The sequence below is a fragment of the Limanda limanda genome, chromosome 19 (assembly GCF_963576545.1).
Source record: "Limanda limanda chromosome 19, fLimLim1.1, whole genome shotgun sequence".
Lineage (NCBI taxonomy): Eukaryota > Metazoa > Chordata > Actinopteri > Pleuronectiformes > Pleuronectidae > Limanda > Limanda limanda.
The window spans coordinates 3256478-3273154 of NC_083654.1; the positions used below are offsets into that span (position 1 = coordinate 3256478).

A 16677-nucleotide genomic window follows, 5' to 3' on the forward strand; every position below is an offset into this window, starting at 1 on the left:
GAGAGACACAGTAGTGCTGGAATTATGACTTTTTGAAGGGAGACGGTTCGCATGGCTCCATTCTTTCCTGAGAGCCGTTCACAAATTGGCTTAATGTTCTTTTCTCTTGTCGTAAAGGGGACTGGGGTAACTCAGTTCACCTGCAGAATAGCCACTAGTATAATGATGATATGATAGATTTAGATAAGACTCAAACTTCATATCCCACAGATAGAGTTTCTTCTTGCATGTGCATGTTCTTCTAGCTGCACTACAGCACTGGTACTGCCAGACCTAATGTCATTAATGTGGTGATGCCACATCCCTCTGCTTTGTCAGATTTATTTCACTTTGAATTTACCCTCAGTATGAAATGTGTTATGAAAACAAATTGCCTTGAATGCAATTTATGCACGTCTGTCTATTTGACTACAGGTGAGGCTAAGACACATACACACATTTGTCTCTTTAAAGTGGTGTGGACACTCATTGACAAAAGGCATTTCTTAACCCCTTACCCTAACCTTAACTATCGCAACTAATAACTAACCCTTACCCTAACGCAAACCTCAACCTAGTTCTAGCCCCAACCCTAAAAGCAAGTCTACACCCTGAAACAGCCCATCAAAAGTGAATCAGAATGTCCTCACTTTCCCAAAATGTCCTCACTCTGTAAGGGCTCAAAGTGGTCCCTACATGGAAGGTTAGCGGTTCGATACCCAGCACTTCCAGTCTGGCCATATAAAAATGGGAAAAAAAACTAGAGCTGCATTTCCTCTGTTTATTCATTCAAACAAAAACTTTGAAAAACACATGTGTAATTGTCTCAGTGCATTTCTGAAGGCAGCTATAGTGGAAAACTGCACATATCCAACCCTATTGTGAATGAACGTCTCCAGTCCCCACCACCAGCCAAAGTGCCTGAAGTGACCAATCGTAGAGAGTTCCCTATTAGTGGACTAATCCGTGAGAGTGGACAGTAAAATGTCATCCACCAACCTATTGCAGTGGACAGAGGACACATTGAATGAGATGTCATTGAAGCATTCATAGAGGCCATCAGTCCAGGGCTGGAACTGTGTGATGTGCTGGAAATAAAGACTGACCTCGCTCTCTCAAAGCTAAAGACTATTCTGAAGGAGGAAGATCCATCAGACCTGTATCAGAGGCTCAGGAGCATATCTCAGGGACCAGGATAATTGAATAAGGGAGAAATGGGACTTTATAAAACCTTATTTTTTTAAGACTTTATGAAAACACCTTTTTAGAAGTTATTTTTCATTGATATAATGAATACAAAAGCACATATAGATATATATATTCTTTAATTTGTATGGCTTTTTCCTAATAAAGTGCTGCTGTAACACAGGAATATTCGAAGTTTGGGATCAATCTGACCAGTCTGTCTGTCTGTGTATCTATCTATCTATCTATCTATCTATCTATCTATCTATCTATCTATCTATCTATCTATCTATCTATCTATCTATCTGTCTGTCTGTTTATCTAACTGTCTAACGGTCTGTTGACATGTTTTCCTTCCCTGATCAGACAGATAGGAACAAACCCGCCCGAGCCACAGCAGGACACAAGATCCACCTCATCCAACTACGCGTGTTGCATTAGAATCTGTCTCCACATTTCAAACACACTCGGATCGCGCTGAACTCGGTGATTCTCGGTGATTTCGGGGGAGAAATGTGCGAGTTTTATCAGCATCGTGTTCACAGGAGCGTGGAAATAAGTCGAGCTGCTGTTCAGCAGGAAGTCAAGCTGCATGAGCGGGAGTGCGCATGCGCCGCGTCTCTGCACTTTCTGGGGATGTGTTTGTCTGCATTTAACGGTAAGAACGAGCTCATACTGCTTCACGGGCTTTGAAATGGGCTCCCACGACACCGGCGGCGGTTCCGGCGGTGGGACTCGACCGTGTGGCGCCGGGACTCGACCGTGTGGCGCAGGAGGGCTCGCCGAGGCAGCCTCGCACAGAATGGAGGAGCAGCAGCGCCGTCGCCGCCGCGCCGTTGTTTGCCGTACGTGCCGCCGCACAGGGAGACGTCATTTTGAGGGGGAGCGGAGAGTTAAAATGCAGAGTTACGAAGGGACGTACGGTTCGCAGACGGGCGGCACGTAACCGCCACACGGAAAACGCGAAGCTTTCCACGTCTCGGGCAGTTCGCTGTGGCGGCGGCGAGCTGCACATTCCCGCGCATCGAGTTACGCCCTGTGCGTCGGCTGTAATGGCCACCGCCGAGTGGAGCTGTGTGAGAGCCCAGCAGCCAGAAGCAGCCCGCTGCCCACCGCCATTCACACACTTTATTCTGTCCGAGTGTTCCTGTGTGCGGGGAGAAGCTAAGCCCCGGGCTGCTAGCATCCTCCTCCTCCTCCCACCTCCTGGCACTGTGCTGTCAGCTCAAACCTCCATGTTCATGTTGTGTTTTGCTTCATGAATAAATGGCAGCAGTGTTAGACCAGAAACACACAGCGAACCGGACCGAACCGGGCTTGTTTCATTCTACCGCCTGGGATAAACGGCAATTCCACCGTTAATTGTAAATAACAAAAATTAAGCAAGTTCATACTTCTCACATTTCTCATTGACTCACAAAAATACAGAAAGTCTGGGTGTATAAAAACATTTTTTTAAGTATAATTTATTTTTGTAAAATTACTGTTACTGTTGTATTGATGATTGTAAATTTGTAAAGTTTAATGTGTGAGTGTGTGTTTTTATATATACACAGATTTGGTATTTTTTATTCCCTTTACCTCTTTGAAACTTCAATTATTATACTTTTATTTAATATCTTATTGTGCTTAAAAAAATATTTAAACTGTGCCTTTGGATTTTAGATTGATTTCTTTCTTTTTTCTCTTCGTTGTTTTTTACATCATCTGGAATGTGAGAATGCAAATGGCAGATTCAGGGCCTGCAGACTTTCTCCAGAGTTTCCACTGCCAGCCCCTGAGTATAAACTCTGGAGAATGTCCAAGTGAGCTCTTTTGAGAAAGCAGCAGGAGAACATCCGGAGAATTCACAGTCAGGGAGTGGGTGTGTTGATGACGTGTGTAATGCACAACGGACACAAAAATAACAACAAGAATACAAATATTTCCGGATGAAAAAGCAGTGCCGTGCATGTAGAAGTCTCTGCAGTGGATTTAATACAGTACGTCCTGCAGCTGCCCAGCATCACCCATTACCTGAACTCTCCGGATGTGAAGGTGTCTGAGTGTAATATGTCCTGCTTCGTTCTTCATATATGAAAGGCAAAGTCCGTACCCCATTGTATGGAAAACCACTTCAGTGATGTGTCTCCTGTTTCCGGCTGTGGCTCAGGGGTAGAGTGGTTGTCCTCTAACCAGAAGGTCCGCGGCTCAATCCCAGTTTTTTCCATCTGCATGCTGAAGTGTCCTTGTACCCTGAATTGGCCCTCATTGGAAAAAGTGCTGACCATAGATGCACTGTATGAATGTGTATGTGAATGGTCTTCAAGACTAAACAAGCAATATATAAATACAGACCATTTCCCATTTATTGTTAACTTTAAATAACTATACCTAAACCGGGTTTTATGCTTCTTAATCATGTGATAAAATATACTTCATTTTGTGTGTCTTTCTATTCCTCCTACTTCAGATGAATAAACTCCTGGACAGCTGTTGTGTGAAAGCGGCCCCCCTCTCAAGTCTGTTGTGAGCATGATGGCGACCACCGAGGAGGTCACAGTGTCCATGGGGGAGGTGGTAATGCTAAAAGCTGACGAGGAGGAGGGTGACCCCGACGACCCTAATAAGACTCAGGTCATCCTCCAGCTCCAGCCCATCACCACTGGGTATGTACTGAAGCAATGGGTAAACTAATTCAACAACTAGAGTGGTACTCAGTCGAGCACACACCCCCAAGAAGGCCCAATAGTCTCCCCTGATTTATTTGAACAAGATACTTGAATTACTCTCTGTGGAAATCCAGGAAAATGTTGGCAGATGCCCCATCTCACAATGATGAGATGAGACACTAATGAGGTTTTAATAGTAGCTGATCATCTCAGGCAAAGAGCACGACTATACCTAGATATAACGTAGATAAACAGCCTTGTCTGTTCTACCTAGACAATATGTTAAAATCTGAACTGTTGTCTTTTCAGAGATGAATCTGCTGAAACAGATGCAGCTGTCATGGCTGTTGAGGCACCTCCAGGTGAGAGATTATCAGAACGTTGTTTGGACAAAGGGATTAATTTAGTGACTCATTGGTTTTGCAGATTACAACACCTCCTCATGTCTGAATGTTTTTCATCTTCTCATTCTTCCAGAACAAACAGAGGGGGATGACGTGGAAATCGGCTGTGCCATAACCTGCGGCGACTGCAAAGCCATGCTGCTCTTGAAGAAATTTGTGTGTCCAGGAATCAACGTGAAATGCGTGAAGGTTGGTTAATTCTTTATGGTCTTTACTCCAAAAAGAGGCACCTACAGCAGGGTTTATTATTAGTATTTTGAGAGAAAATGTGAACTTTATTATTAAAAGACTTGCATGAAAAAACTGACTAACTAAGGTCAATTAAAGCAAGGTGTCTGAATTTAGTCACTCAGCAGGAAACAAGTGTTTTCAGTGGTCATCACGACTAGGAAAGTGCTTCTAATTACAGACCATTTACAGACTATTTATACTGCTGACATGTGTCCCAGAATAACTGCACCCATTTCTTTCACATCACTGCAAACTTGAAAAGCTGCTGGTGTCCTTGTACTTATTACAAATGTAAATGGCTGAATTTGTTTAGTGATTTATGTTGTATTTGCTTCTTTTTTTTTTTTTTACACAGACTTTAAGGGATATTAATGAGTGTCATTGAATAACTGGTCTATTTGAACCTGTGCTCAGTGCAACAAATGGTGGATCAAAAGAAATGCAGATATGTCTTTTGCTGCTCGTACCTACGGAAGAAGATGTAAGCTGGCATCACAACTGCATGCTTACAGTAGTAATGTAACGAAAAGTATATACAACAGTATATAATACAATATAATATATATTGTGTTTTTTCCATAGTGACAGTAGAAATACAGCTTTAGTCAGTATAATCAAACCTTACTCCCGCTACAAAATTTAAAATTTAAATCAATAAATCATTTTAAATAACTAATCCCTCCTTTGACTTTCTGTCCCCTCATATAAGTAAATTAGATTTATAACACCATTAGAAATTATTGTTTTACACTGCTGTAAATTTAATTACCCTCTATCTAGTATTGATTATTCAGAAGAAGTTAAAAAAAACACGTTGCGTCATAATCTTTGGGAAGAACTTCTCTTCTGTCTGCAGGAGTGCGAGTGTCTCCTCGTCTCTATCGCTTACAAAAATAATCACATTTATTTAGTTTTTAACTGATGGTGTCGAATCCTGAATCCAGATTTATTCCCGCCACTGTAACCCTGATGTCCTAGCTGTGCATGTGATGTCTCGTCTCTTGTGTAGAAGGTGAACTGTGCCCAAAATGTTGGACTTTTTTTTCAATTTCTCATAAACTGCAAACAAAGTAAACTTCAGTACTGTTCACGTCCTAATAATTTGGGATATCTGTTGGTGTTTACTGTTAACATGTGAGGAGGGAGGACATGCGGTAGAGTAATACGGCACAGTACAAGGATACTGGTTTCCTAATGTCTGTATGTCCTGATCTTGAATTGTAAAAAATATTGTTTCTCTATCCAAACTGTGAACGTTAATATGTTAAAAAACATTTAAAGCAGCAATACGTAGTATCTGTTTCACACACAGCATCACCTCAACATAGAATAAAACTAACCACTCTCTGGGCATAATGGTATTGGAAGAAAAACCTGCATGTGATTTTAAAAGGACAACAGTAATGATATTAATGTTTTAAGTCCTGTATTTGAACTCAGCAATGTGACTTAACCAACACTCTCTCCACTAGTATGAAGAGCAGCTGATCAGCCCCAAGCAGTTTGTGCACATCTCTGGAAAAGCCACTCTGAAAGACTGGAAGAGAGCCATCAGGATGGGTGGAGTCATGCTCAGGTCAGGAGACTTGCACCAAAAGCCACGTTTCAATATTCTTAGTGCTGGTTGTTTGGATCATACATTATAATTAGACAACAACAAATTCTGCACTCAGGCTTTGACTATTGTATTGCTGCTGACATAACAGGCACAGATGAGTTGGTGGTATCCAAATCCAAATGAATGCTAATGTTGATCCACGTGTAATGGATAGTGTAAACAGTTCTTGATTATCAATTTGGACATCGAAAGACATCTAGAAATGAATTGTTTTTTCGTAGCATCGTAATGCGGACGTGGACGACTACATCGATGCAGAGACAGAACTTAATCGATTCATGTTTTCTGCCACGTTCATATTTTATGCTTCAGGACACATTAAAGGTCCGGTCGTCTTTTATCGTGTCAGAGTCTCCTGTCTGAGTGTGCTCCCTCCACTCTCCTGACCTGCGCTCATTTTATACTTTAACAAAAAACAGCGAAGCTAATCAGAAGTTATTAGGACCTGAACAGTACCGATGTTTATTTTATGTTTGTTGATTTGCTTTAGAGTTTGAGGCATGTATTCAAACATGTGGGCATGTAGTTCATCTGCTACTCACAATATGAGACACGCACAGCCAGGACGTCAGGGTTAAAGACCGGAACAATCACGATTCATGATCCGACACTATCGATTTGCTGGTGTGTTTTGGGATATTTTCACCTCATGACCGCATTCCAAACACCATAAATTTGACACCAGAAAATAGCTCCTATATGGAATGCTTGAACTTTATGTGTTTATCTTCATCTCACTGTGTAAATTGTTAGTGTGGAAAAGTCCTTCAGGAATCAGTTCACTTCACGCAGTATACTGGCAGCACAGACTAGAAAAGGCATGTGCATTAAAACAATGAGAAGACTCTGCTTGTAACAAATAATAAAAAATGTTTAAGTTGGTTTTGGTATAAACCAAAAGAAATAATATTTTGAAATATATGCACATGTTGTGAATATAGAACCAGTGAGTGTTGCCTCAAATCAAACAAATCCTTTCTCTGTTGTATTACGGTCTGATAACATTTTTAGTTTCTGCTCTCCAGAAAAATGATGGATTCAGGTCAGCTGGACTTCTACCAGCACAGCACGCTGTGCACCAACACGTGCCGCAGCACCAAGTTTGACCTTCTCATCAACAACACACGGTTTCCTCCGGATGGCACTGGACTTGGCATGCCCACATCCTCTCAAGGTGAGAACATACCACGATTTAACACAATCTATCAACCAGCAGGATATCTGTTATTCAGATTTTACTCCAAGCATTTAAAAATTTTATGTATTATGCACTTCAACAACGGCAGCAGCAAGTGGCTGGAGACAACGTGTTTTTAAGTTTATCTTCACCCACTCTTTACCATATTGTAAACATTTTACAGTTTACTGTGAGTGTATAGTAAGAGATAAGATGTACAGGCTGTGACTTCACAGAGGCTAAGCTGTGCTCTATATTTTTATGATTCTTCTTGAATTTCAACTTATTGTTTTTCAAAGTATTGGCACCGAGAAGTGAAGAGAAATCCAATGGTTAAATATCAGGCTTCAACTCAACCGAACCACTCATGATTAATACGTAAAAAAAACTAAAGGGGGTTACAACTTTCTCATTGTATCCAATGGCAGCTCTGTTGCTAGGCGACAGCAGTAAGAGTGGGACAAGCTAGTGAAGCAGATCATGGAAATCCTCTGTAGACCTGACGTCTCATTTTGGTTCAGGCAGCTTGGTCTACGTGTCCCACGAAGCAGGTGGTTTTCGACAGCATCCTCCAAAGCAGGTGGCCCCTGAATTGGGACAAAGCTAGAAATGCAGGAAGTCCAAACTTAGTTCTGCCCCACTGGAAACCACTATTTCCCTTCGATTCTACTATAGTATTAAAATCAGTTTCCACAGACATGAGATGAACCTTTCATTGTCTTTATGTTAAAGTCAAAGTTAACTGTGGCCAAAAGTATGCTGCAAGTTTTTATGTAGCAAACAACTAACTGTGTTTGGACTTCTGACCCTCCCAATTGTAAATGCAAACTACTTCCTGTGCACCATTTGAGTCTTTGAGGCAGGTGTGCCCAATGTCCATCACAATAGCTCTTCAGTCCTCAGACCTTCATCATTAATAGTTCATACAGACAAACCACAGACATATCCCACTGGTTACAACAGCACACACCTGGAGAGTCAGTTCTTATGTTTATTCGTGTCACATCATGTGTGCTCTTCTTTATAAATTGCAGCTCAGGTGGTTCTGGGTAATGGCGGGACAGATGGTGAGGACAGACCTGAAAATCTATGTGCGAAGTTGGACTGGAGCTCACTGGAGTCTGTGGACAAGAAGGAATCCAACGAGATCTCGGGTCAGAAGAGTTCACACACCCCAACACATCCCTGTTTCATTATAACAATAACCTGTAGTGGAATTCAAATCAAAATAAACACAAAGCAACTGTCTACCCACAGAGGACACACTGAACTTCTGGAAGGGTATTGCCGACGTGGGTTTGCTGGGTGAAGTGGTGACCAACATCAGCACTGAGCTGCTGGAGATGCTGAACGGCGTGCAGCAGCTCAGGGATCTGGTTGCCTTACAGGACACAGGTACAAAATCATGCTCATGTACGCTGACTGCTGAGAGCTGCATCCTAATAACAGAACATGTGCAGAACTCTGGGCTTGTGCACAGACAAATGGAAAGAAAGAACAAATTCAGCTGCTGCTGCAAGTTGAAGGATGAAAACCAACATTAGAAACTGATAGGTGGCTACTGCTGGTTTCTATAAGAGTAACCACTGAATATTAATAATTGATTGTATACTACGGCTGAATTTGTTCCTCCTTTCTGACTGACCAAGTGACCCTTTGATTGATTGCCGCACTGATCCCAGATTCCTGTCTGGTAGAGGTGGCGGTGCTCAGTAACCTGGCCCAAGTGTTCGGCCTGCTCGACTCAGTAAAGAAGATCCTGGACAAGAGGAGGCAGGAGACGGATCCCATCCAGGAGGAGGTCCTCAACACACTCACTAGTGAGTACACGACAAAAACAAGGATCTACGAGTGTGTCTGCTTATGCCATTCTTATTGGCCACTGTTTTTTCCTAGGTTGAACGTTTTATGTACGTTCAGCACAATTGTTGTCAGACTTTTAATTTGAAAAACATAACCAGGAGATTTATATGTGACTCAAAAGCCTCCATAGCAATTATGAGCCTTTCAGAGACGTATCAGTATCAGCCCCCAAAAATCCACACTGGTTCTGCTCTAATAATAACTACAGCAAAATGCAGCCTGGGGTAGATTTCAGATCAAATCTTGGAAAAGGAACTACTATAAACACATCACTTTTGACATTAGTGTTTTCCTTGTCTTCCCTGATCCACTGGGTTGATGTTAAACTACATTCATTCATTCAAAGTTACACAAAACCCTCCTTAAACAACAAACAACATTAAAAAAAATTATGAAATGTGTTATGTTCTCTATAGAACGCTTAGTTGTTTCCTGTCTGAGTTTACAAAACATGAGAAAAGTTGTAACGAATCCTCGGCTCACCTGGAGCAGGATGTGACCAGTGGCTGGAAACACTGAAGCCTTGTCCAATTGGGAAGGGAAACTGCATTCACTGTGTTTGATCCGCTGTAAGCTTTGAACTGAAGCAGGTCAAAGGGATCCTACTTTAGAAGTGTGTGATCCTCAGAGAAACCTCAGTCTGTTGGCTCAGGCTCAGTGTGCCACACAGGAGCAGCTACCACTGCATGAAGAGCAGGTACTGGAGTGCAATGACTAGCATTTTTCTGGCAGAGCCTCAGTTAATCTGATGTTTTGCAGTGATGAACAGAGCCTGTATTTACAGATTACACATTTAAATCTGGTAAATACCAACTTTAGAGTAAAGGTGTTCATGGCTTTTTTTTACTTAATCCAACAACCTCAAGAGAAAATGTCACTTTGAAGAGCAACTGTCAAGTGATCACATGTAAGACCAGAGAAGGAATAGCTAAACAGATGACCTCTGCTGGATTTTACAATCAGTTTATTCAATTGTATGTTATTTTGCAAAAAACAGCTAGTTCCTTTTGTATCGGAAGGGAAAAAACAATGTTATGCATTCATGATGTATACATTTATATTATATAACATATCCATGGGGATGGAATAACAGGAAATTGGCTAAAAGCGAAAAAAAATTCTGCGAGAGAATACTGTTCCACACTGACACGTTTATAATCAATACCAGATCACTCTGATGATTATGAAATCATCGTCTGCACAATTCAAGTAGGTATCGCTATCTTTAGGCTTGTTGTAGTATTTTAAGCGTAATTATTATTGCAAATGTGAGAAAATTGTGATCAACATATTTATTATTTTTCAGATTTTCTAAATAAATGATTATATCATTACTGTCAATTCTTCTCACCACAGTAGTAATTTAGTGAAAATCAGATAGAGAGCCCCAGTGTGCATGCTGCTTAGAAATGGGAGAATTACATATAAATGTTCTTTGAGTCATACATTTTAAATGGCTAGTTTTAAGCCTGCTATATTTGATGTAGTATTCATATTATATAAAATCTGTGGAAAATGTCGCAGTGAAATATTTACAAAGGCAAACATCATCTGGTGTTATCTGCCAGCGGACTAGGAGATGTTTTGAGAGAAAGCCTAGTCCCAATATCCTAATTGCTGCTGAATATTCATATCAAACGTGATGATGATGCATCATTGTTGTCGGCTGTGACCTGAAAAGTATTGAAAAAAACGCCGAAAAATACAGTGAGGATGGAAAACTCAAGCTCTGCTGTGGCAAACTGGATTATTTAAATGAGGAAACGGGCCCAAATGTTTTGGATGGTGTCCTGCAGTCAGGGGTTACTGACATGTTTACTGAGTCATCAGTGTTGTTGCCTTGAGATGTTGGAATTGACATTTGTGGGTTAAAGCAGGCCAACAACCCCTGCTGAATATTGGTCTCACATATACAAATATCAGGACACAAAATGTAATCATTAAGACGAATTGTCATGAAAAGAAATGTGAAATATTTGTTTATTAGTTGTTATTACTCAGCCTTAATTTTGTGTGATGTGTTGTTTGCTCTGTGTAGACCTGGAGGTGCAACTGGAGGAACAGAGGAAGCAGCAGCAGGTCCGAGCTCTTCTCTCCTGCCCGCAGCCTGCCAAGAACAAAACTCCCACCAAGCGCCCGACCAAACGGCCTCGTCTGCAGAGGCCCGTCTCCACAACCACCCTCCTGGCGTCCCCCATTAACCAGCAGACCACCCTGCAGCCTCAACAGTTCACCGTTCTCTCACCCCTCTCTCTGTCCTCTATGGGTCAGCCCTTCACCATGGCAGGCTTACCCATCGCCACCCTAGGCCAGTCCTCTAAAACGGTTACGCTGCTTCCCGCTGGCTCGCAGTTCTTCACCCGCTACATGGTTACCGGAGACGGAAAGGCAGACACCATCACCCTGCATCCATCCTCCGGCCTCACACTGGTGGGTACCACCTCCATGCAGGACTCCTGCCAGCTGGGCACCATGGTGAGCCCATTAGAGCTGGTGCACCTGAGCCAGCAGAGTGGCAGCACAGAGGTGGTGCCCATAGAAGGCCAGATGATAGACGGAACCATGCTGGTGCAGCAGCAGATTATGCAGGGGGAGGTGGACACAGGCCAGGAACACACGGTCATCGAGATCAACCCAGCCCCTGTGGAGCAAGCAGTGGGTGTGATGGAGCTCCAGCTGACTGGGGAGCAGGGCAGGGACGATGCGTCCATGGTTGTCCAAAGTGCGATGGAGGTGACGTTGGCTGGAGAGGGGGTGGGGACGCAGTGCCAAATACAGCAGGGGCAGACTGAGGGGGTTCAAGGGCTGCAGCTGGATGCCAGCGGACAGTTGTCAAATGTACAGATAGTTGTGATTGGAGGAAACACTCAGGTAGAAAACCAGGTGAAATGAGACACACCTCTTTTATCCAGCAAAGCAGGTATGAACTGAGCAATCATCCCAGACTTGAAACTGTAAATACACCAAATTTCCAAATCCACTGATTGACTTGGCCTAAGACCAAGCACAAGGGGAGTCATTTTCCCTTTTTGGTGCAAGAGTGTGTGTCTGCGTGCGTGCATGTGTGTGTACATGCTCTTCTCAACATGTTGATTTTTATTGAAACAAAGAGGCGTCACAACAAAGAACCATGATGTATTCTCCTGATTGTTTTGTATTAAACGGATAGTTGCAGTTTATCATAGCTTGGCTCATGTTTTTCTAGATCAGGCCATAATTTCCATTGGCAATATTAGCTCTGAGATGTGGCTAAGTGGACACCACATAGCAGACGTCAGAACTGTCTGGTGAGTTGGAGAGCGATTGGAAAAAAACCTCCAGGCTAACTTAACTTATTTGAAGGAATAAAAGTCTGCAAACGGAAATGAAAATCTGCTGCCAACAGACCGACTTTGTGTGTCAACCCAAGCCTGCTATAAATACTGCTGTAGAATTCACACATCTAAACATACCCTCACTTTAGCTTTACCTTCAAATAAAGTGGTTCAGTTGAAATAAATCTGGTCTCTGCTACAAAGTCAAAATGTATGGTTCGGATATTAGTCGCATTTTGAACCCCTGGTTTGAATAACAGCCTGTGTGATCATCTCACCACTCGTATGTAAACAAAACATATGCTGAGTATGCATATCGCAGTAATTACCCTGATTGGTGCAGTGATATCCTGACTAATAAAAAACTAAGTGAGACGAAACGTCAACAAGCAACAACATTATGAACAGGGAATTCAGGGTCAATGTAAAGTACATGGTGCTGTTGATTGATCCGTTCATGTTATACTGACTTGGCAGCAGCAGGTTGTTCACCTCACATCCCTCTTCTGTTATCAGGCTCATTACCATTTACAGTGTTGCTGTCACTTGAGGCTCGATCAATTGCACTGTCTGTTGTGTCTTGTTATTGTTTTTGCACTGCATGACGCCTCTTCAGGACGACAGGAAGACGTCTGCAACAAGGCCAGCTCTCTAAACATTTCTTCAAAACTTGGCCATACCGTTGGGTATGACACACATTTCCCTGTGCCCAGTTAAAAAGGCCATCGACTGAACTCGTCTCATTGGGATTGTATGGTTTCTGCCCTGTCTGGTTTCTCGCCGCCTGGGCTCACTCACAAATGTCCTTTTTTCTTTTTTATTGTGAACATCTATTCCCTTTTTTTCACTATCATAGAAAGTGTGAGTTACTGGACTGAGTGTTTAAGTCAATGTATAAAAGAACTTATATATACTTAATGTCAAATGTGGTATGCCTGTATTTTACACTTGTAAAGTAGTTTTATTTATTAGTTTTTCATTCGGACTGGATGAAATGATCCGCTTGGCTTAAGCTCACCTCAACAAAGACCTGTTCAAGACTTGTGCTTTAACAATAATTTAATTTAACAAATGAGGGTATTTGCATAAAGACTTTGTAATGTGTTTTAATATCAAATTAAAACTGGGAGTAGAAAAAGTGAACCATTGTGTCAGTGTTTCACCACCAGAGTGCGCTGTTTGCTCGCCTCTCTACGGAGGAAACACTGTGGGTCTGATGCTGTAATCTCTGACTTCATGTGTCGGCCTGACTGAGGCATGGGGTGCTGTTCATGATGGTCAGGCCTCTGCAGCCTGAGCCATGCTGACAGTGCACCGGGGCTCGCTGGTTATTACATTCCTATCGTCTCGTAAACCCTAACAACGGCAGACACGCTGTATTAGGTGGATTTGGTTTATACAAGCACAACAAAAATAGGCACACACAATTCACCAGGCTGAAATGGACCCAGAGATGAACGGGGTTTGTGTGTGCCGAGCACAAAAGGGAAACATCCTGACATCAGCAGCTGAATGTGGAGCTGCTGGGGGCCGGTTGGGGGCTCGAGGTTGAGAAAATGAACAACAGGCGTCATCGTGTGGTTGCAGGAGACAAAGCTGTCTGAGTACAGAGATGTTCTGTGGACAGGAGATTGGGTTTCCTTGTGTGCACGAGACAAAGAACAGGCTGGAAAAGTCTCTGAAAAAGACGCCAGAGAGACTGAGAAGCCGTGAAAAGAGAGGACGACACAACTGGATTTGTCTCAGTATCGCCTATCGTAGATTTAGCTGAGAATAGAGGCACAAGCGTGATGTCTTGGAATCGGTGTTTGACTCTATCTATAGCATCAGAGGAGGAGAAAGAGCCCATAAATAAACTCTGTTATCATCTTCCAGGAGATTAAACACCTAAAAATGAAGTGACAGTGACAAACCATGTGTTGAGTTAAGGGAAGGTTTTAAATCGTGTGCTTGTTAAAATGCTCAGGTTTATTTATACAACCCTGTACATTTATCTGATAAATGCTGAGTGTAATAATTCATTATGAAGCCTCTAAGGATTCCCTACAGAATACAACAGGATGTGCATTGTTTTTGAAACCTTGTACCAATATTCTTGATCTTCTTGCTAATGGACACAAGTCCCAAAAATAACCAGGACTTGGCCCAGATCTGTATTTATGTAACAATGGAGGCCTCTGAAACTGCATGTAAACTTCCACAGTCAACAAAGTAAAGAAAAAAGGAAATTTCTCCAAAGTTGAGATAATTCAGCATTAAACGCTCCCTGGAACATGAGCATCACCAACAAACTCAAATGGTTATGGCAATGACAGGGAATTGGGAAGAATTGCTGTAAAACTGTGATCTAAAGCTGTTTTCAGACATGCCCTGCAGACATCATCTAGAAAATTGGGTATGGACTTTCTCCGGAGAATTTTGCAACAATATAAAAATTTAACACAGAAGATATCGCTGCAACAAACAGTTTCCTGTTATCACACCTGGTAGTTTGAAGCAACACTAGAATTCAAATTGTAAAGTCATGCCAGGCTGCACCGCTGAATACAAACACCTGCACGCTGACATGCTCAGACACAACAACCAGGGACTTTAGTAAAGATTGTTGACATTACATCTACCCATAGATTAAGCCAAAATACATTGTGTGTGACAGAAAAGCTGGCTGCACTGTAGGTCAGAAACCCCGCCTACTCCATGTTAGGAGATGGGACAAGGGCCACAGTAAAAAGTCAAAGGACACGTCAAATACATCGATCTCAAAAAAACGATTTCAGTCTTCTTATCACACTGATGTATGTTTGCGTGTTATTTATTTGTTGCTATAAAAATTATGTGAAACATCAAGATTAACAGTGACTCATGATTGGCTGAGTAAGTTTACCACTCCTAGATCAATAATGCGCAGACTCCAAATGACGTCCTCGGAGCAAGATGACAGTGCTTATACCCAAGATGTTTTGTCTTCATGTTTGTACAGCGGGAGAAGGTCGTCCATTTTTACACACAGTCATTGATCATGTTAATGCTAACACACTGATGTTTAGCAAATCTTCTCATAAACCATGTCCACTGTCTTGGTTCAGTGTGGGTCTTGTTCAGGTGCACCACCACACCAGTTCTCTCAACATCATTTTTTACTCACCATTAATTTTCATTTTGCCTTTCGTTTAGGTTCACATCAATTCACAGAGACGTTTCATTGTAAAATGTTATGTTTAATAGCATTTATGACAGATGTAGCCCTCTCATTTGAGTTCATTGGGATGGTCCACATCTAAGTTCTCGTCTTTTAATTGAATAAACATAGTTTTCTTTCCCTGCTGTTAGTGCTGCAGGGGATGTAGTGAGACTAATCAATTTCAGCTCCAATTTAAACCATAGGAAACTGTGATAAGAATAACAGGCTTTTTTAGAGTCAATGAGCAGCTCTATAAAGCTCAGAAGAGTTTGCATCTTTCTTATGTGTCTAGAGTGCCGATAATGGAGCAGCATTTATGGCTCTGGCTGCTGAAAACAGATTTTATAGACCCCCCCCCACTCTGCTTTTGGTCTCAGTCTTCTACAGTTTACTGATGTAACATCGCATTTATTCTGGCAAAGAAATGCAGACAGCAGTTCTTCACTGCCTCTTGGAGTTGCTGGACCACACTGGTCACATGGGCAACTGTAGGGCACAATGAGTGTCACAGCATCGGTTGTAACATCATTAACAATTGTCATATTGAGGTGTCTCTTAGACCATAATTACGGTCAGAGCCAAAGAAACACAAACAATACAGATTGTCAATTTCTGAACGATGTAATTATGGCGATAACTTAATTTGGAAGTCAAATTGAAACTAAAAATCCACAATACCTATTCCACAGGCAAACACGACAATCTCAACACTTTCTTTGGTAAGTACGATGTATTTCAACTGATCTACATGTGTCAAATAAAAAGTCTGTCCATTCAGTTGTGTCAAAGAGTCTGAGACCACTTCCCTATTTGGAAAGCTTGATGAAAATCAATCTTGTAGCTGTCTGAGTATTTACCTTTGGGTCAAAAGAACTGTCATTGAATCTGACCCAGCTGTTGGTCCAAGACAACCCAACGTAATCCGCACGGGCCAATCAGAACTGTTTCTGTGCACATTCCTAGCATGTTTATTTATAGCACAGGTTGTAAATTACAACATGCATTGTAAAATCCACATTAGAATTAAAATCCACTTTGCAACGTGAATCTTTGCATCTGAGGAGACTACAAACT

At 42.0% G+C, this 16677-nt stretch overlaps 1 protein-coding gene across 2 annotated transcripts; it reads left to right on the top strand.

The window, feature by feature from the left end:
* Positions 1 to 1747: 1747 nt before the first annotated feature.
* On the top strand, positions 1748 to 13546 carry gmeb1 (glucocorticoid modulatory element binding protein 1). Of its 2 annotated transcripts, XM_061092691.1 has the most exons (10): positions 1748 to 1822; positions 3617 to 3812; positions 4125 to 4177; positions 4293 to 4408; positions 5923 to 6026; positions 7094 to 7242; positions 8280 to 8399; positions 8503 to 8640; positions 8928 to 9065; positions 11147 to 13546. In XM_061092691.1, exons 2-10 carry the CDS (start codon positions 3679 to 3681, stop codon positions 11998 to 12000), a joined length of 1806 nt encoding a protein of 601 aa, XP_060948674.1. In that variant the 5' UTR covers positions 1748 to 1822; positions 3617 to 3678; the 3' UTR covers positions 12001 to 13546. The 2 variants fall into 2 exon arrangements, with proteins under 2 accessions (XP_060948674.1, XP_060948675.1); XM_061092692.1 differs by lacking the exon at positions 1748 to 1822 and having other exon boundaries at positions 3598 to 3812.
* Positions 13547 to 16677: the final 3131 nt, after the last annotated feature.